Genomic DNA, 23366 nt, shown 5'->3' on the forward strand with positions numbered 1-23366 from the left:
TGCCCCCTCTCTGACATTCATCCACTCAATGCCGTCTTTTAATCCCCATTGACTTGCATTGGGGTTGGGTTTCGGACGAAACTCCAATTTTTTTTGCCCTAGTCAGACCAGTTTCATCTGAAACAAATTTTGTTTCATGAAACCCGATCCGACCAAAGTCGCTCAACTCTAACTAAAACTCTTGTACTTGCCCTCATCATCTCCCACCTTGACTACTGCAACACTCTCCTCTGTGGCCTCTCTGCTAACTCTCTTGCACCACTCCAGTCTGTCCTCATTTCTGCTGCCCAACTAATCCACCTCTCTCCTCGCTACTCCCCTGTCTCTCCCCTCTGCAAATCCCTCCATTGGCTCCCAATTCCCCAACGAATCCAGTTCAAACTACTAACACTGACCTACAAAGCCATCCACAGCCTTTCCCCTCCCTATATCTCTGAACTAATCTCCCAATATCTTCCCTCACGTAGTCTTCGATCCTCCCAAGACCTCCTACTCTCCTCCACACCTATTCGTTCCTCACACAACAGCCTCAAAGATTTCTTCCGAATATCCCCTATCCTCTGGAATTCCATGCCTCAACACGTCCGATTATCCACCACCATCGGATCCTTCAAATGGAACCTGAAAACCCATCTTTTCAGGAAAGCTTACAGCCTGCAATAACCATTCTGCCGCCTCACCACCGCCTGAGCTGCCGCCTCATCACCACCAGAGCTGCTGCACCCCCGACCTTCTGTCTCTTCCCCACTATCCTGTAGAATGTAAGTCCGCAAGGACAGGGTCCTCTCCCCTCTGTACCAGTCTGTCATTGTAAATTTGTTTACTGTTAACGATATCTATAACTTTGTATGTGTAAGTAACCCCCCTTCTCATGTACAGCACCATGGAATTAATGGCGCTATATAAATAAATAATAATAATTTATATATAACAAGAAACAACAAGCTATAACAAGAAAACATAAAATACATCTAAAATATCACTGCACAAGCAAAAGCCAGCTCCTGATCTGCAGAATACAGCTATCAGTCATTACTTCTGCCCTGTATGTAAACTGTGAGACATATCAGTCTACCGGGCAGGACAGGGTTAATAATATGATGTAATGAGGAATAATTGCATGGTAAATCATTTATACTGGATTGCTAGCCTGGGCGATGTACATGCCGGCCATAATGGAAGGTCCAGGGGGCAGCTCTCTTGGCCATACATGTGATCAGTTATCTGCCAAGTGCCACCAGGGGGCACAAGCCTGGACATCCTACAACTCAGGATGATATACCACCACTGGCATGCTGGGACTGCTAGTGATCCAGATTATGGTAGCTACAGCCAACTAATCAATTAGTTATACCATGGTCCATACATTTTTGTAATTCACAGCTGGGAGATGGCACAGCACCATAGTGAATGAGATCATGAGCTCCTGATTTCACATGGCAGAGGAGTCCTGAATGCCATGTGGCATACAGTTGTGGCCAAAAGTATTGACACGCCTGTAATTCTGTCAGATAATACTCAGTTTCTTCCTGAAAATGATTGCAAACACATAATCTTTGGTATTATTATCTTCATTTAATTTGTCTTAAATGAAAAAACACAAAAAGAATTGTCCTAAAGCTGATGTGGATTTTTTTTTGATTTGGGTAGATTTACCCCTGTGCGTACTGTGGCCTGTCCTGATTAGACAGAGTCTTATTGCGCGCTCAAAGGAAAAGAGGAAGCTACACTTAGTTAGCAACAACTCATTCCAACAGAACTCTGGAAACTTTATTCATATATGGTCTTTTATCAGTTCGTATAAAGGAGTGGTTACTCATTAACATAAAGGCTTTACTTCTTAGCAAATTGGTCAGTTTAAATGCATGAACATATATGGGTGTCCGACCTGTGGTTATTTAGACACCACGTGATATACTGTCCGGAGTCTCGCACTTGTCAGCAAGTCTCCAATATCGGCATGGCCACCTGGCCTAAGTTCCTCATTCCCTATGTCTGCTAGATATTTCTCAAATCACAAGACAATGAGATGACTGGGTAGCAGGTTATTTCCACCAACTAGTTACAAGGTTCAAACTGTGAATATGTATCTGTGTGCAGTATATATGAGTATATAGCAGTATATAGCCAATATAAGAGTACATGAGTATATAGCCTATAGCAGGCAAGTGAGATCTATATGAAATACATATATATTTCCATAACAAAGCCAAATTGGATATAATTCCACACCAAACATAAAAAAGAGGGTGGACAAAAGTATTGGCACTGTTCGAAAAATCATGTGATGCTTCTCTAATTTGTGTAATTAACAGCACCTGTAACTTACCTGTGGCACCTAACAGGTGTTGGCAATAACTAAATCACACTTGCAGCCAGTTGACATGGATTAAAGTTGACTCAACCTCTGTCCTGTGTCATTGTGTGTACCACATTGAGCATGGAGAAAAGGAAGAAGACCGAAGAACTGTCTGAGGACTTGAGAAACCAAATTATGAGGAAGCATGAGCAATCTCAAGGCTACAAGTCCATCTCCAAAGACCTGAATGTTCCTGTGTCTACCGTGCGCAGTGTCATCAAGAAGTTTAAAGCCCATGGCACTGTGGCTAACCTCCCTAGATGTGGACGGAAAAGAAAAATTGACAAGAGATTTCAATGCAAGATTGTGCGGATGTTGGATAAAGAACCTCGACTAACATCCAAACAAGTTCAAGCTGCCCTGCAGTCCGAGGGTACAACAGTGTCAACCCATACAATCCGTCAGTGTCTGAATGAAAAGGGACTGTATGGTAGGAGACCCAGGAAGACCCCACTTCTTACCCTGAGACATAAAAAAGCCAGGCTGGAGCTGGTCAAAACTTACCTGAAAAAGCCTAAAACGTTTTGGAAGAATGTTCTCTGGTCAGATGAGACAAAAGTAGAGCTTTTTGGGCAAAGGCATCAACATAGAGTTTACAGGAGAAAAAAGAGGCATTCAAAGAAAAGAACACGGTCCCTACAGTCAAACATCGTGGAGGTTCCCTGATGTTTTGGGGTTGCTTTGCTGCCTCTGGCACTGCACTGCTTGACCGTGTGCGTGGCATTATGAAGTCTGAAGACTACCAACAAATTTTGCAGCATAATATAGGGCCCAGTGTGAGAAAGCTGGGTCTCCCTCAGAGGTCATGGGTCTTCCAGCAGGACAATGACCCAAAACACACTTCAAAAAGCACTAGAAAATGGTTTGAGAGAAAGCACTGGAGACTTCTAAGGTGGCTAGCAATGAGTCCAGACCTGAATCCCATAGAACACCTGTGGAGAGATCTAAAAATGGCAGTTTGGAGAAGGCACCCTTCAAATATCAGGGACCTGGAGCAGTTTGCCAAAGAAGAATGGTCTAAAATTCCAGCAGAGCATTGTAAGAAACTCATTGATGGTTACCGGAAGCGGTTGGTCGCAGTTATTTTGGCTAAAGGTTGTGCAACCAAGTATTAGGCTGAGGGTGCTAATACTTTTGTCTGGCCCATTTTTGGAGTTTTGTGTGTAATGATCAATGTTTTGCTTCATTCTCTTTTGTGTTTTTTGATTTAAGACAAATTAAATGAAGATAATAATACCAAAGAATTTGTGTTTGCAATCATTTTCAGGAAGAAACTGAGTATTATCTGACAGAATTGCAGGGGTGTCAATACTTTTGGCCACAACTGTATGTAGATGTGCCCCTGCATTGGCTCTTGTGGCAGTGTAGGGTGACACTATGGCACTGTGCCCCTCGTGATACATGAACCTGCAGACTGGCACAGATGGGCACAGTGGTAGAACACCAGATTGCTCACATGGCACAGGCAGTATGAAGGTGCCACATCAGCTGGTACACAAAGCAAATCAGTAACATTATTATTATTATTTATTTATTTATTGTTATAGCGCCATTTATTCCATGGCGCTTTACAAGTAAGGAGGGGTATACATAAAAACAAGTACAATAATCTTAAGCAATACAAATCATAACTGGTACAGGAGGAGAGAGGACCCTGCCCGCGACGGCTCACAATCTACAAGGGATGGGTGATAATACAGTAGACGAGGGTAGAGCTGGTCGTGCAGCGGTTTGGTCGATCGGTGGTTACTGCAGGTTGTAGGCTTGTCGGAAGAGGTGGGTCTTCAGGCTCTTTTTGAAGGTTTCGATGGTAGGTGAGAGTCTGATATGTTGTGGTAGAGAGTTCCAGAGTAGGGGTGATGCGCGAGAGAAATCTTGTATGCGATTGTGGGAAGAGGAGAAAAGAGGGGAGTAGAGAAGGAGATCTTGTGAGGATCGGAGGTTGCGTGCAGGAAAGTACCGGGAGATGAGGTCACAGATGTATGGAGGAGACAGGTTGTGGATGGCTTTGTATGTCATGGTTAGGGTTTTGTAATGGAGTCTCTGGGCAATTGGGAGCCAGTGAAGGGATTGACAGAGAGGAGAAGCTGGGGAATAGCGGGGGGACAGGTGGATTAGTCGGGCAGCAGAGTTTAGAATAGATTGGAGGGGTGCGAGAGTGTTTGAGGGGAGGCCACAGAGCATGAGGTTGCAGTAGTCAAGGCGAGAGATGATGAGGGCATGGACTAGGGTTTTTGCAGATTCTTGGGTGAGGAATGAACGGATTCGTGAAATATTTTTGAGTTGAAGTCGGCAGGAAGTGGAAAGGGCTTGGATATGTGGTTTGAAGGAGAGATTAGCGTCAAGGATTACTCCGAGGCAGCGAGCTTGTGGGACTGGGGAGAGTGGGCAGTCATTTACTGTAATTGATAGGTTCGTAGGGGGGGTCATGTGAGATGGGGGAAAGATGATGAATTCTGTTTTGTCCATGTGAGCCACTTGCACATACCTTGGCTTAACAGGATGTCATTTTGGCTGGCAGCAGCCAGGTCCCTCAGGCTGGAGGTGTGTGAGTGAGTCCATCCGGTGGCAGCACATTCTGGGCTGTGGCTGTTGCTGTTGTTTCTACCAGCACAGTGGTGTCCACCAGCAGTGGGGCTCCCTGTGGGGCTATTTCTTGGTCTCTGCCGGATCCTGTCTAGAAGTCGGACTAGCAGGATATTGCCCGGTAAATCATCCACCCCGCACTCCACCAGGATGCGGCACTCCAGGCAGTGGAGCTCATTCCTGGAGCTGACAATGCTCTGCAGGCAGCGGCGGCAGAAGGTGTGCTGGCACGGCGATACCCGGGCAGTGGTGTCCAGTCGCTCCAGGCACAAAGAGCACTCCAGAAGATCCAGCAGTGAGGACTCGTCCATATCTGCCCCATCTCTCCTGCCTCCCCGTCTCCTCTCCTCTTCTTTGCTCTTGGATGGCTTCTGTGGTCCCTTAGAGGTACACAGCCATGATACCCCGAGGAGTATCTAGAACAGCCGGAGGGGGCACAAGCTAATGTGAGGTAGAGGTATGCTAATGTGGCTGCAGGGACCTGCAGTGACACCTCCCTCCAAGTCACATGGTTAGGTCCTTCAGACCTTCACTATAGTGCTCCCTGTATCTCTCTTTTCTGCATTTTTGCTGGACTGGGTGGGTGGGAAAGCGGGCCCTTAAGCACTCCGGGTCCCGTCGCAGCTGCGAATGCTGCGACCGCGGTAGTTACGCCCCTGCAAAAGAGTATACAGACATTAGAGCAGGAGATCACAGCTGATTCTTTTTGTGAGGTAAAACACTTCACTGCTTGTTTTTAAGCAATATTTTACCTCAAAGAAAGAATCATTTGAGATAACACACTGTCCTGTCTGTATACTCTCTTTTTCATCCTCTCCTGCCCAGGAAATGTGATATTATCAGACCATGTTCCTGCACGGTCAGACACAGCCATTACACAGTACACAGCAGGGGCATCTTTATAAGATTATCTCAGCACAGGAACTAAAAATTGTTCAAGACTTATTGAATAAAATGTACTTTGTTCATTGGAAAACCCCTTCAAAACAGATGTCAGCTATTCAACTGCTCAGACCTTACCAGTCCATAGCAAAACCAGAAGTCCCTTGTGTGAATGGAGTGGTAGTAGGTGTGTGACATAACAGCTGCATTCACTACTATGGACTGGCAGAATGGCTATATCTATTAGCTCTGTAGAAGTGAATGGAGTGGTGCTCATGCTTCTGTATTATCTGTCCATTCAGACAGGGAATGTTGAGACCTCCATTCTAAGTGTAGGTACGTGTGCCGACTGGGGGGGTGGTCCTCTTTCAGCCGCGAACAGACTTGAGACAGAGACAGATGTGCGTCCAACTGGTCCTCTTTATTGGCCGTCCTCTCGACGACCGCATCACCACACAGCAGCTGCACGACAACTTCCGCACACAGGCCCGGGTACCTTTCACTTTCTTCCTTTTCCTAATTGACGTCCCTCACGGCTCTTTCACTGTGGCTGCCCTAGGCCTACCACCACAGCGCCTCACCCGTCCAAGTCCGTCCGTCTGGTACCCCCGGGCCTTCTCTGTCCTGCGGTTCTCCTGTCAGGGCCACCCCCCTGACCGTTTCTCTCCTCAGTCCCTACCAGAGCTTCTTCTCTGTCCATCTCTTCCTCCTGTCTCCTCTTCTCTTGAGCTCCTCTCCTGGACTGGCTTCCTTCTGGAACTCTCTACCCCTTCTTATATTCCCCTCCCTGGGAATCCACCTCTAGAGCTCCTGTAACTCCGCCCCCCATGACTCTGCGGTTTCGTAGCCTTAAGCTGATGTTAAGCCCCTTCCTCACTGCTCCAAGCTTCCATCTTGTGGCCAAACTACAGTACTACACCTGTCTTCTTTTCCTGCTGTCCTTGGTCTCCCCCTAGTGGCCAAACCCAGTACTTCACCATCTTCTCCTATCTCTAGCTGTCTCCCACATCCATATACAGCAGTCCACGTCAAGCACATTGTACATTTACCTTCCTGCTGCAGAGAGGTACATAGATTAGTCCACTTCCCTACATAAGGATGGCCACAAAGACCCCCAAGCAATCATACATTTATCACATATGGTGAGGTGATTAATGTTGTTTATGGGAAAACCTTTTAGCAACAGATTCAATTCACACAGGAAATCAAGTGGTAATGTCACATTGCTAGGTGTATCATGTAATCTGAAAACAGTTGGTCAGAGGACATTTCATTGACATGGCATGGTTTAGCTTGGCTCACCAAAGCCTTGAGTGTTTAAATGTGGTTCCCTATAAGTTATTCACAAATCACTCTGCTGTGTTCATATTGGAATGTTATGGTAAAGAATGAATGGCATAAAAAATATCAGATTCATCTTAAGACGTAGTTGCTTGATTTTGGAACATTAAAACCTGTCATTCTTTTCTCTAAGGCCGTTCAAATAGTAGTGCAAGCAATAAATCGCCAAACATATTCTTTATTGAAGCGTGTAAAGGCTCCATTAGTTCTGCATTATCTAGACTCTCCTTTTTGAGAGCTCATATTTTACTACCCCACTTTATATATTTTCCGCAGTTAGAGAAATATGAGAAGCCAGGCGAGAAAAGTGAGTGTAGTTTACTGTCCTGAGGGCCATGTTTTTGTAAAAATACTACAGTAAAAGTCTCTATATCTGACACACAATGGTTGAAGAATTCTTCTAATCTGACATGTAATGAAAATAATCCCAGTGTTGGATTACCATGAATCAATGTTGTTTCCCTGCAGGTACCTTCGGTCTGAGTTCTAAACAGGTCCAACAATGACATCGCTGCTCACATGGCCCAACAGCACTGATACTGACTTTAAGCTTCTTTTTTTTATTCTGCTGGCTTTCTCTACCTAAATGTAATGAAATCAGGCCTACTTACTTGCTACAGCTCCAACATTGCCTTTTTGCCACTGTCCCATTTATTGCTTGATATGGCTGCAGCGATAACATCACAACTATAGTTCGTGACTACTTCAGCCAATCACGGCGTTCAGTAGTCTTGTGTTGTCTCGCTCATGTCTGCTGATTTTGCTACTTTTAAATAAAGTAAGCCTGGAATAAAGAAAAATTAATTCAGATCTTTTCAACTTTAGTTACGGTAATTAATTGTGACAGTTAAAACTGCCACAAAAAGTAGTTATATAATTCAAAATCATGCTTTATTATAGTAGTGGCACATACCCAAATTTAAGCATTGTTGTGTTACTGCCTCCTGTGTGACTTATGTAATTTCACTGTGACATAAACTGTACATTTTAGGGACAGATTCATAGAAGACTAATTCATATAGAGGAAAAGATACAGAGAACATGCAAATGTGCCAGAACAGCATAAAGTTTCTTTAAAGAGGACCTTTCACCACTTTTGTCATATTAAACTGGACACCTTATACAAAAGAGGCTGAAAACATATTTATTTTTTTAATTTCTCCTCTGTGTTGCAGAGACATTGTCTTGTAAATTATAGAGGACCTAATATGCTGATTTTCCCATCAACCGAGGGGATGTTAGCAAGGAGTTTTCTATTGCAGCATTTACTTTTTCCCCTGTAAGACATTTTCCAATCATAAGAATGCAGTGTCATAAAGGGGAAAAAAGCAAACTCCCCCAGATAAAGTAACTGGAATCTGGTAACACTGATGTGTCTAATCTTATCAAACTGAGAATTCCTCACTCCTTACACTTACTGTAATTAAAAGCGTCAGAAGAGGAAAGCTACACTGTAATGTCAATTATATACTGTGATTTTATTATATAGAATGAATGATGCCCAAAAAATCTAGGTTAGATCCAGAGCGCTATATGTTCTAAATGTTGCTCACACAATCATCTTTATTAATGCTCACCATTGCAGCTCTCTTCTATCGGCACTGTTATGTCATTATATTGTGAATTACATTTCAGCGCCAGCATAGTAAGAGCTGCAGTGGTGAGCAGTGATGAAAATAATTGTGTAATGTTTGTCACATGCAACCCTTTGGATCTATACCAGGTATCAGGGCATGCTAGGCACCCAAAACTTTACAATCCAATATCTCTGCAACAAAGATTAGAAATTAAAAAAATAAAAACATTTTAACATGTGAAAAGTGAGCATAAGTTTAACATGTGGAAAATGGTGGAACGTCCTTTTTTCAAAAATTAATCATTGAAAATGACATGTCAACCTTGTCATGTCTGTTTTTTTCGCAGGCTCATTTACATGTTTGACAAATCAGACCAAACTCAGACATGTCTCCATTTTTTTCCCCAAATGCTCTGTATGTGAGACGTTTTCTGAGGATATATACATAATGTGTCCTACCTAGCTTTCTAGTGGAAAAATTTATTCTGAATTACTCTAATGATTTACATAAATTACAGCACATTTCCGCTTGATTTGTGTCAAATAGATGTCACGCATGTTTCAGCGGAAAGCTTTCCTGGCCCTTGTTTTACAGTCATGTTCTTCTGAAAATTTCTCCTTTTGCTACTTTGTCATGTAAACCATTGTGATGACTGATGTCACTTATGCATTCTCTTAAAAAATGGAGTTCATTCCGCCACAAAGTGGATCCCCCAGCAACATATTAAAGAGCAGAAGTTGAGCAAACAAATATGCAGTTTTTGGAGAAAAGATTTAGTGTGACTGGGTTTCTTGTTCATTCAAATCTGTGTACTTTTAATAGTCAGGGTCCTACTTAGTGGTTGACAACAATCTATGTATGCACATTTATAGAAAGAAGACTGTTAACCACTTAATCAGACTGCATGATTGCTTTGACACTTTCCCTTTGAACATCTGTGCCGGCTGAGGGATTTGCGCCTCAGTACCATAACCATGGCCAAAGTCTACCACAATCACATCTGTTGGCTTTGGTGCAACACCTGGATCAGGCTACAACTAACAGCTTGTAATCATGGTGACAGCAAACTAAGTATTTCTAATTGTTTTCAGAATACAATGTTATTTCAAAAGAAAATGGTGGAGTTCCTGGAAAAGACCAGTCAATCATAACTACAAATCAGACGCACTCTACAGTAGAAAATCTAAAACCAGATACAAAGTAAGTAGACAACATACTGAGTATAGATATGCTTGCCTACGTAATCTGTACCATAAACTTTTATGTACCACTCATTTTTAATGACCATTTTACTATTTTCTAGTTTAAAATTAAAAATACTTTTTGTGTTTTGAGATAACTTACATTGTCATGAGTGGTTGTGTCCCCTGGAATTTTCCTGACTGATGATACACTTGCACACCTACTTCATTAGTGGACATCAATGAGCCGTTTGTCTGGTGTTACAAGCTCCATCTGAGCGCTATGCACTAAACTATGGCGGTAATGCAGCAATGTAGTTCACAGATTTTTTTTTCTACTTGTGGGAGGAAAACAGAATGTTTTTCACTCGTCAAGGGAAGCAAAGGAAAAGTATACTTTACATCTGCTCTACCTATTTATAAGTAGAAAGGGTGTACTGTAACCAATTTTTGAAAATATAATTTCCTTCTTAAATTTGAAATATATCAATGTATTTAAGATCATATCTCCAAAATAATAACATGCACCATCATATTTGGCATCCATGCAATCATAGAAAATCTAGAAGGACACAAAAGTAAAAACTATATTTATTTCCAAATTTTTACACATAAAATTGAAGAAAACTTTTAGGCTGTGTGCCCACGATTCGATTTTTAAGCGTTTCCGCGGTGTTTTAAAACGCGCGATTCTGCCGCAGAAACACTTAAAAAAAAGCATTCCATGCATTTGTAATAGAAAATGCACATGTTGTTCCAATGGTGCGTTTTTTACCGCTCCGGAATCGCTTAGCGGTAAAAAATGCAGCATGTTCATTAATTTTGCGGAATCGCCCGCAATTCCGCATACCATCAATTATATGGGCAAAAACGCATGGGAAAACGCATGTCAAAATGCTTTCCAATCGCGTCAAAAACGCGTGTCAAAAAGCGCATACGTTTTCCCTGGCAAGGGCATGCGTTTCTACTCAGGAAAAAATCGCATGAAAAATGCTACGTGGGCACATAGCCTTATTCTTACATATTTTTGTAAGATTTAGGGAAATACCTATTACATATTGCCAAAAGAAAGTCCTGAAGAAGATGAAAAAATACATCTAATTCAGTGGGTTACATAACATTTTTCACTGTTATAACCTGTTAAATAAAGCCATAGCAAAATCTCTAAATTTGGTTTTGTCAATAAAGGGGTTGTCCACTACTAGGATAACCCTTTCTCAAACCAAATGTTCGGCCCCAATAAAATAATAAGACTTATACTCACCTCCTATGTCGGGTCCATTCCAGAGGTGTCAGCACTTGCAGTCCCGGGGCTGTGATGTGGTGGAATGACACATGATGCCCGTCTCCCAATCAGTGATGGCGTCACTGTCTCTGCCTTCAGACAAACTGAACATGAAGAGGAAGTCCAGGATGAGCTGCAACCCTGGCTTCCTCATCATATTCAGTTTGTCCAAAAGTGGAGGCAGTGACGCCAGCGCTGATTGCATGCCTAAGTTATGTGTCACAACACCGCATCACAGCCCTGGGGAGAGTGAGTGCCCACAGCCCGGGAATGATGCAGGAGGTGAGTATAGACTTTATTATTTTATTGGGGCCAAACATTTAGTTTAAGAAGGGGTTATCCTAGTATTGGACAACGCCTTTAAGGCCAAAAATGTATAATGGAGAAGGGTTTAACATATTGTTTGCTGCAGTCCCAAAATAGTGAAAGTAAATGCAAATATGAGAAAAACGAGTATTTATTCCTCATGCAGGGTATCATAGAGACTAGTCTGCTCTTCTAAGAGTCTAGAAGATATGTCTGGGAGAGATAGCAAGCACTGCAACATTTTTAAACCAGAGACATAACTTAATGGGATGTTCTCAAGTTTAAAATGTATTCCTTATCCATGGGATAGGGGATAGCTTTCTGATTGCTAGGGGTTCAACCACTTCGGCACCCACTGAACCAGAGAACCAGGGTTGTGAAGAGCTCCGGCTAAATGGAGCAGAGTTGGATTATGTGCACTGATTACGCGCTGATCTTCAGCACTTCTGTTAGAACGAATGGAGAGGCAGTGTGTAGGTTCAACCTCCACTCCATTCACGTGATTGGTGGGGTTCTTGACGACTGGACTCCCAGTGATCAAAGAGTTATACCCTATCCTGTGGATTTATCACATTAAATTAAAGGGAATCTGTCACAAAGTTTTTGCAAACTAATCTGGCATACTGTAGAAATAAAGACCCCATTTCCAGCAATGTGTTACTGGATGCTTAGTGTAGTTTTGATAAAAATCAGTTTTATCAACAATAGGTTATCATCACTTGTGGACTTGTAAACCTGCTGCCAGGTAGCCCTCTGTATTAATGAGCTCTGTATAACCCTACCTCCAACACTGATTGGCAGATTTCTGCCCATGTACAGTGTGCACAGAAAGTTGCCAATCTGTGGTGTGGACGTGGCTATACCGAACTCAGCATTCAGGGAACTGCTACATTTGCAGCAGATAAAAAACTGATTATATCAAAATGACAGCAAGCAGCCCAGTAGGTGACATATCACTGGAATTAGGGTCTCTACCCCTAAATTATACTGCTCTCAGATGAGGTAGCAATATCCTGGTGACAGATTACTTTTAATAGTTATAATGTCTGATGTAGAAGAGGCAATCAGTCATCATTATCTCCCAATAAAGACATACAGTACACAGAATAATTTACAAGTCATTTAGACAAAACTAGCAATTACCTTTTTAGTATGTGAGTAAAATGAATGCCGAGTTTCTTAACTAAAACTTATGCAAACATGGATTACAGGGGTGTGATGTGATGATAGTATTGAAGAATCCTGGCTCCACATCATGTATCATTTTGAGGCAGTTTTGGCTTATAAAAAGTCAATGACAAGTCTTTTCTCTTGCTTCTGGGATGTGAAAACAATAAACCCTTTTAGCGCAACAGCTTCTGATATTCTGCTGGTGAAGAGCGGAGTTCCTTTAAGTTAGTTTTGCAACCCTCAAAGGAGAAGGGGACATTTGGACTAGTATACAATAGATAAATATTTTCTTCTGTCTTGAGAGGTTTACAGTTAATAAGACTGCTGTTCCACCAACTCCTAACCGTCTATTCCAAATAAGATTTTTTTTGCCATTTATTCAGCTGCTTGTTTTGGAAATATAATCCGGTCCCCTTACAGGACTTTCCACTGGCATCTAACAAACAGAAAGTGGGATTTGAAGAACGGCAACGTGCCTGGCAATGTGTGATCCAGACATCCAATGTTTATAGAATAGTTGGTTGGAGATTGTACACTACTTCATAATGCCAGCAGTAAAACTTTTTAATTTCCATCTCATTCATAACCTTTCAACAAGATTTAATCAGATTCTTTTTATGTAGTTGAAGAAATATTAAAAATTAATTTGTAGATATTATTGGAGGAATGTGTTTGAATTACTAAATTCCCAAACATTGTCCCAAAATATATAGCAGCTTATAAAAATACCAAAAATTACTTGTAAAATCTCCCCCATTAACTTTTTTTCACGAAATCTGTGTATACACTATGTACACACTATGTACACAATTATTAGGCAATTTGTATTTTTGATTATTAATTTTATTATTGAACAACTACTGCAGTCGGTAAATACAAAAGTTTAATAAACCTGAAATCAGAATATTTAAGAAAGTAAAAATCAAGTTTTGTCTTTCTTAGGAGAATGTCTATCTTTGCAGAATTATTGAGCAACTATTAGTATACAAAATTATTGTGCAACTAAATGAAAAACATCAATTTTCCCATCTCCATTGTTTGTCTTCATCTGTAAAAGAGAGAATAAGAACCAAATAACTAAAAAGTACAAAATTACATCTCTGACTTTTAAAAAAAAAATATATATATATCAGTGACCAATATAGCCACCCTTCATTTCAATAAATGTGTTAAGCCTTCTATTCATGGCATCTGTCAGTTTCTTAATATTTTGATGATCAACTTTTTAGGCAACACCAACAACAGCATCTCAAACACTGTCCAGAGAGGTGCACTGTTTTCATTCTTTATAAATCTCCCATTTAAAATGGGCTCACAAGTAGTCAATAGGGTTTAGGTCAGGTGAGGAAGGGGGACCATGCCAAGCAGGGGAATACTTCATCACATGCAGTCATGCATTGTCAGTGAAAAAATCCTGGGTTTTTTTTAAGATGCTGATTTTTTTCCTGTACCACTGCTTGAAGAAAGAGTCTTCTAACAACTGGCAGTAGGTTTGGGAGTTTTAAGTCCATCTTCAACCTGAAACAGTCTAACTAGCTCATCATTAATAATACCAGCCGATGGCAGAACCCCACCTCCACCTTGCTGGCATCTGCCTCAAAGTGGACATCTGTGCCCATTACTGATCCAGCCACAAGCCCATCCATCAGGGCCATCAAAAGGCACTTCTTTTTCATCAGTCCACAAAACCTTTGAAAAATCTGTCTTTAGATATTTCTTGGCTGAATCTTGACTTTTCAATTCAAGTGATTTGTACGGTGGTGGTCATGTTTTAGTCTCCCTTACCTTGACCAGGTCTTTGAGCACGTTACACCTTGTACTTTTGGGCACCCCAGAAAGGTTGCAGTTCTGGAATATGAATATGACAGCACTGGAGGATAATGGGTTCCTAGTAGCTTCATGTTTGATTCTTCTAAAATCTTTAGCAGTTAATGTATGTCTTTCATTCTCATCCATCGGTCAAGAGTGGTGCACTCAATACATAGAGAGGTGGTGCCTGAAGTAAAATGAAGTAATACTGTAGAACGGTGACCTTCGGCACACCACACCGTAGCCCCGGGAGCACGCCACTGGATATCCAGCACAGATCCTGCATTTATCCAATGCAACCCGGCACAGTATTTGGCAGAGCCACTCTTTTTGTGTAAGCATGCCGACGAACACTCCTCACAGATACCCTTGATAAAGGCAATTACGCCAAAATGTTGGGGATGGACTTTTGTCTGCGTATCCTATTTTGTCAGCTGTAAATTATGACTTAATTAAGACTTTTAAAAATTTTGGACTTTTCAGAATCAGTTAAATCTCTTTTTGTCTCATTTTGCCTAAGGAAAACAAGCTGCCTTATAATTTTGCACATTTTCATAAAAAGGTGCTAATATCCTTAGACCACATCCTTCCTCATTACACAAATACATATCACCCCATCTGCTTCGGCCAATAAGCATTCATGTTTATACAGCTTGGAGTTTGTAAATAGGCATAAAAATGATGATATGTTCAAAATACTTACCTAATAATTGTGCACACATTGTGTGTATGTAGTGTAGTGTGTTTATATAATCAAATACCGCCATCCTGTTTGGTATCCAGCACCGCTTCAGTCCTCCTCTGAGTGACCTCATTGCTTTCTAGACTGTTCAACTCACTGTATGCCCTAAGCGTGAGCTGCAAGTCTATATTACAGTGCAAGTCTTGATAGCTTTGTTCTGAATATCATAGACTTACATTATGAGAGCAATTTATGGGTCAAATTCAGTGTATTGTGACCCGGAGAGTCTGAAAAACGGTAATGTCACTTAGGAAAGGACCAGAGTGGCGCAGGATACCAGAGAAGACCACTGTAGGCAAGTATATTAATACACACATGCATTACACTACATACACATATACACAGATTTAGTGAAACAAAGTTTATTAGAGGGCTTGTTAAAATCAGTTTAGAGGCTATCCAGATGATGCCTTTAGAGTTTACAGCTGATGCATTGTGGGATGGACTAGCTAGTGAACTGAGTCTAACAGCCCCCTTCATCTTCTTTTGACACACAGAGATGGGTTCTCTGAGTGTGTTAAACTCAGCATGGAAGTCAAGCTGTAGTGATGGCTATGGAAGTGCTGAAATCAGGCGAACAGTTATGCTCATATAGCTTAAAGGGGTATTCCCATCTCCAAGATCCTATCCCAATATGAGGAAGGTGTACAGTATGAGGAAGGTGTACAGTAATAATAATAGCAAATACCTCCAATTAGATATGTAGTATAGTTCTTGTAATTCGTTATGTCTTTTACCCCATGTGGCTGTAAACAATCTCCACGATCCTATACAGTTGTGGCCAAAAGTATTGACACCCCTGCAATTCTGTCAGATAATACTCAGTTTCTTCCTGAAAATGATTGCAAACACAAATTCTTTGGTATTATTATCTTCATTTAATTTGTCTTAAATGAAAAAACACAAAAGAGAATGAAGCAAAAAGCAAAATATTGATCATTACACACAAAACTCCAAAAATGGGCCAGACAAAAGTATTGGCACCCTCAGCCTAATACTTGGTTGCACAACCTTTAGCCAAAATAACTGCGACCAACCGCTTCCAGTAACCATCAATGAGTTTCTTACAATGCTCTGCTGGAATTTTAGACCATTCTTCTTTGGCAAACTGCTCCAGTCCCCTGATATTAGAAGGGTGCCTTCTCCAAACTGCCATTTTTAGATCTCTCCACAGGTGTTCTATGGGATTCAGGTCTGGACTCATTGCTGGCCACCTTAGAAGTCTCCAGTGCTTTCTCTCAAACCATTTTCTAGTGCTTTTTGAAGTGTGTTTTGGGACATTGTCCTGCTGGAAGACCCATGACCTCTGAGGGAGACCCAGCTTTCTCACACTGGGCCCTACATTATGCTGCAAAATTTGTTGGTAGTCTTCAGACTTCATAATGCCATGCACACGGTCAATTAGTCCAGTGCCAGAGGCAGCAAAGCAACCCCAAAACATCAGGGAACCTCTGCCATGTTTGATTGTAGGGATCGTGTTTTTTCTTTGAATGCCTCTTTTTTCTCCTGTAAACTCTATGTTGATGCCTTTGCCCAAAAAGCTCTACTTTTGTCTCATCTGAGCAGAGAACATTCTTCCAAAACATTTTAGGCTTTTTTCAGGTAAGTTTTGGCAAACTCTAGCCTGGCTTTTTTATGTCTCGGGGTAAGAATTGGGGTCTTCCTGGGTCTCCTACCATATAGTCCCTTTTCATTCAGATGCCGACGGATAGTACGGGTTGACACTGTTGTACCCTCGGACTGCAGGGCAGCTTGATCTTGTTTGGATGTTAGTCGAGGTTCTTTATCCAACATACGCACAATCTTGTGTTGAAATCTCTTGTCAATTTTTCTTTTCCGTCCACATCTAGGGAGGTTAGCCACAGTGCCATGGGCTTTAAACTTCTTGATGACGCTGTGCACGGTAGACACAGGAACATTCAGGTCTTTGGAGTTGGACTTGTAGCCTTGAGATTGCTCATGCTTCCTCACAATTTGGTTTTCAAGTCCTCAGACAGTTCTTTGGTCTTCTTTCTTTTCTCCATGCTCAATGTGGTACACACAAGGACACAGGACAGAGGTTGAGTCAACTTTAATCCATGTCAACTGGCTGCAAGTGTGATTTAGTTATTGCCAACACCTCTTAGGTGCCACATTTTTCGAACAGTGCCAATACTTTTGTCCACCCTCTTTTTTATGTTTGTTGTGGAATTATATCCAATTTGGCTTTAGGACAATTCTTTTTCTGCCTTTTCATTTAAGACAAATTAAATGAAGATAATAATACCAAAGAATTTGTGTTTGCAATCATTTTCAGGAAGAAACTCAGTATTATCTGACAAAATTGCAGGGGTGTCAATACTTTTTGCCACAACTGTATGTATGTATATATCCCAATATGCAAAAGGTGTAATAATATTAGCAAATACCTCCAATTAGAAACGTAGTATAGTCTTTCAGATTAGCTATGTTGCTTGCCCCTTGAGCAGGGCATTGCAGTATCTATGATTATGACTAGTAACAGCCAACTATATCAGTGGCCGTAACCATGGATAACTAAGATACTGCAATGCCCTGCACATGGGTTAAGCAACATTGCGAATTAGAAGAACTATACCACATTTCTAAATGGAGGTATTTGCCAATGTTATTATTATTACACCTACTACATTTTGGGATAGGATCTTGGAGATGAGAATACCCCCTTAAGTAAAACAGTGAATTTTAATAATTTCAATACTAAAATCAACTAAGTCTCTTGATTTTCTCACTATACATCTCCCTTAATGATTTTGTACAGGTTGCTATGGATAGGAATTATGTGTAGTTTTTTTTCTGTTTTTTTATTTATTTTTTCAATAATAAAATACTGTTTCAAGGGAAAAGAATGATTTACTTTAAAAAAAATTTCTCACACTTTATTTGAAATGAATAGTTTTTTTTTAATCCTAATAGGGGTCTTGACTCTTTAATCTTTTGAACACTTGAATAATAAACTACATTGCTTGTGTTACACCCACAGACAGCCTACTTGGTCTTTCCTTACACAAATCCTAAAACCATTTGGTGCAAGGCAATCATGCAATCATGTCGGATATTGCTAGACTCCATGATTGCCATGACCACCCATCTGCACCCAACGATAAATTACAAGGAAATCAGTGGGTTTACAGAGGGAATAAATAATGCCCAACTTGATCTGTCGTGTAATTATTTTTGCCCCTGGAGAAAATACCAAATGTCTACTAGATCTGGCCCATGTGCATGCACAGCTTTTACTACATTTCCTGTCTGGCACGCTTTTTGGTCGCTATAAGGCTATTTACAACATGCCCCGTAGTAACGCACTCCCCAGTTATGACGCGCATTCTGACTACCGTTCACCTAAGTCGGAAGTTTCCTGATCATCTCATTATGTAAGGGGGTGGACAAATGACAAAACAAGTAGAGTTGATGCCTAACTGAGTAACTGCAAGTGGACACCACCATCGCTGGTCAAAGGTGAAAGTGAAAGCAAAGTAACTGTATTAATAGTAACATAATAGAGAGAATCTATGTTCCCGGGGAGGAGATTGAAGAAGACACTACATCAGGTGATACCTGTGGGTTCAGATAGTGTCATAACATACTGTATTGATCTTGCTACTGTTGCCCATAATATAGTGTTTGCTTGTGTGTATGTGTACATATATATATATATATATATATATATATATATACAGTGTATATATACACTCACTGGCCACTTTATTAGGTACACCTGTCCAACTGTGTGTTAAGACTTAATTTCTAATCAGCCAATCACATGGCGGCAACTCAGTGCATTTAGGCATGTAGACATGGTCAAGACAATCTCCTGCAGTTCAAACCGAGCATCAGTATGGGGAAGAAAGGTGATTTGAGTGCCTTTGAACGTGGCATGATTGTTGGTGCCAGAAGGGCTGGTCTGAGAATTTCAGAAACTGCTGATCTACTGGGATTTTCACGCACAACCATCTCTAGGGTTTACAGAGAATGGTCCGAAAAAGAAAAAAATCCAGTGAGCGGCAGTTCTGTGGCCGGAAATGCCATGTTGATGCCAGAGGTCAGAGGAGAATGGGCAGACTGGTTCGAGCTGATAGAAAGGCAACAGTGACTCAAATTGCCACCCGTTACAACCAAGGTAGGCAGAAGAGCATCTCTGAACGCACAGTGCGTCGAACTTTGAGGCAGATGGGCTACAGCAGCAGAAGACCACACTGGGTACCACTCCTCTCAGCTAAGAACAGGAAACTGAGGCTAAAATTTGCACAAGCTCATCGAAATTGGACAGTAGAAGATTGGAAAAACGTTGCCTGGTCTGATGAGTCTCGATTTCTGCTGCGACATTCGGATGGTAGGGTCAGAATTTGGCGTAAACAACATGAAAGCATGGATCCATCCTGCCTTGTATCAACGGTTCAGGCTGGTGGTGGTGGTGTCATGGTGTGGGGAATTTTTTCTGGGCACTCTTTGGGCCCCTTGGTACCAATTGAGCATCGTTGCAACGCCACAGCCTACCTGAGTATTGTTGCTGACCATGTCCATCCCTTTATGACCACAATGTACCCAACATCTGATGGCTACTTTCAGCAGGATAATGCGCCATGTCATAAAGCTCGAATCATCTCAGATTGGTTTCTTGAACATGACAATGAGTTTACTGTACTCAAATGGCCTCCTCAGTCACCAGATCTCAATCCAATAGAGCATCTTTGGGATGTGGTGGAACGGGAGATTCGCATCAGGGATGTGCAGCCGACAAATCTGCGCCAACTGTGTGATGCCATCATGTCAATATGGTCCAAAATCTCTGAGGAATGCTTCCAGCACCTTGTTGAATCTCTGCCACGAAGAATTGAGGCAGTTCTGAAGGCAAAAGGGGGTCCAACCCCTTACTAGCATGGTGTACCTAATAAAGTGGCCAGTGAGTGTATATATATATGTATTATATATACTTCTAGATAGATTTCTGAGTTAGTCAAAAAAATAGTGTTGGTTAAGTACCACTGTCTCCTCATTGTCTATGCAGTTGCATCCAAGAAACCTACATCAGCACATGCTCTCTGTGTACTCTCCCGTACATCAGTGTGCACAGCGACTACTAAAGGTACTGTCACACTAAGCGATATCGCTAGCAATATCGCTATAACTTGTGACGTTATAGCGATATTGTTAGCGATATCGCTGTGTCTGATACTTACCAGCGACCCGCTCCCCCGCTGGTTATTGCTGATCGTGCGAGAACGTTCAGGACCGCTTCTCGTCGTCAGCTTCCTGCGGCGCTTCCTGTGGAGAGACGAGCGACGAGCTTGGAGCCGGGCGGGAGGACGCAGGATCGCCTAGTGTGACAGGTAAGTAGCGACCTCCGTCCCCTGCGATGTCGCTGGTGAGATCTGCCTGTGTGCCAGCTCACTAGCGACCACTTAGCGATGTACCAGCGATCCTGACCGCGTCATATCGCTGGTCGGGATCGCTGGTACATCGCTAAGTGTGACAGTACCTTAACCTCTATGTCCTCCACAAGCTGCACACAGGTGTGCTATTGAGTCAGTGCTCTCATGCCATAATGTATTTTATTGCTCTAACTTCTCCTGCAATGTTGGGGTTCACGCTACCTATGTAGATTCCCCCAACTCATTCTCCCTCCTCCTTTTCTCTCTGCTGTTATTAATGCTATAAATATCAAGGTTAGCCCACAGCTTTTTCCAAGTTTTTAATTTTGGACCACTATGTGTTTCAGTTTGACATCCCTAATTTAGAGGAAAGATGTCACAACATAATTTCTTAACGATTGAGACCATGGATTAAAAGTCTAAAAAGTTTCCATGAATTATAAAACTAGAGAAGCGTCGGGAGAGAAAAGTAGAATTGTAATTTTGTATGAGTTTTAGTCGGCTTTATGTTTCTCTTTTTATTTGGTTGTTTGTTAACGAGAATTCCATGAATAAAGTAAATCTATGGGGTTCTAAGTTGGGAGGTCTCTTGTGGTCTCTGGAACAAATGATTACTGTACTTGCCACTGCTTAGTTTTCCAGATTGTCCACATCCTTAAAACATCAGTAAAGTGATTTACAGTTTCATTTAAGTGCTGTAGAATCAGGAGACTGTTCATTTTGGTGCAAATGTGCCAATTTGGCATGGAATAAGGAAATTTTACTTACGTGGGAGTTCAGGTTAATGCCAGGTCAAGAGCTGTATGTACATTTTTAATGTGGATTTAACATGTATTTTGAATTATGATTTGCATTTTCCTACTTGGTCATGTTCTGTCATTTCTCTCGTAAGTGTATAAAGTGCTCTCAGTGAGAGAGACAAAATAGGAATCTTGCGGGTATGATAGCTTTTAATGGCTAACAAATAATAGTGAATGTTGTTACAAATCAAGCTTTCGGGACTGCCAGAATGTACCATACAGCTATGTAAGTTTCCTATTTTGTTTCTCTCACTGAGAGCACTTTATATATTTTTTTCTACTGGCTAACACGGTACCAAACCACTTTTTTCCTTTTCTCGTAAGTGTAGTATATTGACATTTACAATTATTTCATAAATAGTTCATAAAGGGAATCTGTCACCAGGCTTTTGCTGACCCAACTGAGAGCAGCATGATGTAGAGGCAAATATTCTGACTCAAGCAATATTTCACTTATTTTACTGCTTATTGCAGTTTTGATTAAAACCCGTTTTCCTGCTGCAGATCTACCAGTTCTTTGAATGCTGAGCTCTGTATAACCCCACCCAAATCACTGATTGGCAGCTTTCTGTATACACATAAGAAAAAAGTTGCCAATCAGTGGTGGGGGCATGGTCAGACTACATGGCAGCAGATTTGCTAGTCCCCTCTTGCTTGAAAATCAGTGATTTTATAAAAACTACAGGAAGCAGCTCAAAAAGTGACACATCACTGTAATCAGGGTCTCTGGTTCTATATTTTACTGCTCCCTGGTTAGGTAGCAAAAACCTGGTGACAGATTTCCTTTAAAGAGGGCTTTTCATCAGGTAAGTAGTGGCCAGTTTATTGTCTTATTTTATTTGTGCTGCTCTGCTGAGTATTCAGTTTTGTTTTGTTTTTTTTTTCTCTTTTAAACTTGTCATGTGGTTCCAGAGTTATGATCCTTTACATTTACTGCTAGTGATATGCTTTATGGTCTTTAACGAGGTGGCATTGCACACAATATTCCCTAGTGGTGTTTCTTTATTCTTTAGACTGTTCTGCATAATTGCTTGTGAACAACGCTCGTGCTTGGTAAAACCCATAAGAAGTAACACTAAATAAAAAAAAATCTCTGAAACCATGTAACGGATTACGAAAGTAAAAATCTATAATAATAAATGCCCTAACAAGCTTCCGGTTGTAACAACTTCCGTCCAGTTGTAACCGGTGACGTCACCACACACACACGCACGTTAACCCTCAACACACCACACCGCCTCAACACACACTCCTCTCACCTTTCACCTCCACTCATGTCCACTCACTCTTTCACTCCACATACGTTCCTTTCTCTCACTCCGTTTCTCATACTCACACCGTCATCGTCGCTGCCCCGAAATCTTCCTCCGCCGCCGCGATCCAGGATCCAGACGTTCTCCAGGCCGCCGACATCGGGATCCAAAAAGATGGCGTCGGCGAAATCTCGCGAGATTACGCCGACGCCATTTTGGATCCCGATGTCGCCCATGCCAGCGACATGTTGTTGCGGCGATGCCATCTTGAATATCGCGGGACTTCACAAAATCCAAGATGGCGTCCCGCAAGAACATGTTGGCGGCCTGGAGAACGTCTGGATCCAGGATCGCGGCGGCGGAGGAAGATGTCGGGGCAGCGACGATGACGGTGTGAGTATGAGAAACGGAGTGAGAGAAAGGAACGTATGTGGAGTGAAAGAGTGAGTGGACATGAGTGGAGGTGAAAGGTGAGAGGAGTGTGTGTTGAGGCGGTGTGGTGTGTTGAGGGTTAACATGGCAAGAGGTGTGAGGCTGTGTGCACACGCTGCGGATTTTGCTGCGGTTCCGCAGCGGTTTTGGCCGCTGCGGACCCGCAGCAGTTTTTGCTGCGGTGTACAGTACCATGATTCCCTATGGGAATCAAAAACCGCAGTGCAGACGGTGCGGAATTTTCCGCGCG

The 23366-nt window shown here is 41.8% G+C and overlaps 1 protein-coding gene across 14 annotated transcripts in view; it reads left to right on the forward strand.

Moving 5' to 3' along the window:
* ABI3BP (ABI family member 3 binding protein) overlaps positions 1-23366 on the forward strand; it is a 733533-nt gene that overhangs the window by 605443 nt on the left and 104724 nt on the right. For all 14 annotated transcript variants that reach the window (XM_073586187.1, XM_073586193.1, XM_073586188.1 and 11 more), the window contains one exon: positions 9837-9945. In XM_073586187.1, the coding sequence (XP_073442288.1) occupies positions 9837-9945 (109 nt within the window). The remainder of the gene's footprint in view (positions 1-9836; positions 9946-23366) is intronic.

This window comes from Dendrobates tinctorius, unplaced genomic scaffold, assembly GCF_039654945.1.
Source record: "Dendrobates tinctorius isolate UK_male_01 unplaced genomic scaffold, ASM3965494v1 ptg000091l, whole genome shotgun sequence".
NCBI lineage: Eukaryota > Metazoa > Chordata > Amphibia > Anura > Dendrobatidae > Dendrobates > Dendrobates tinctorius.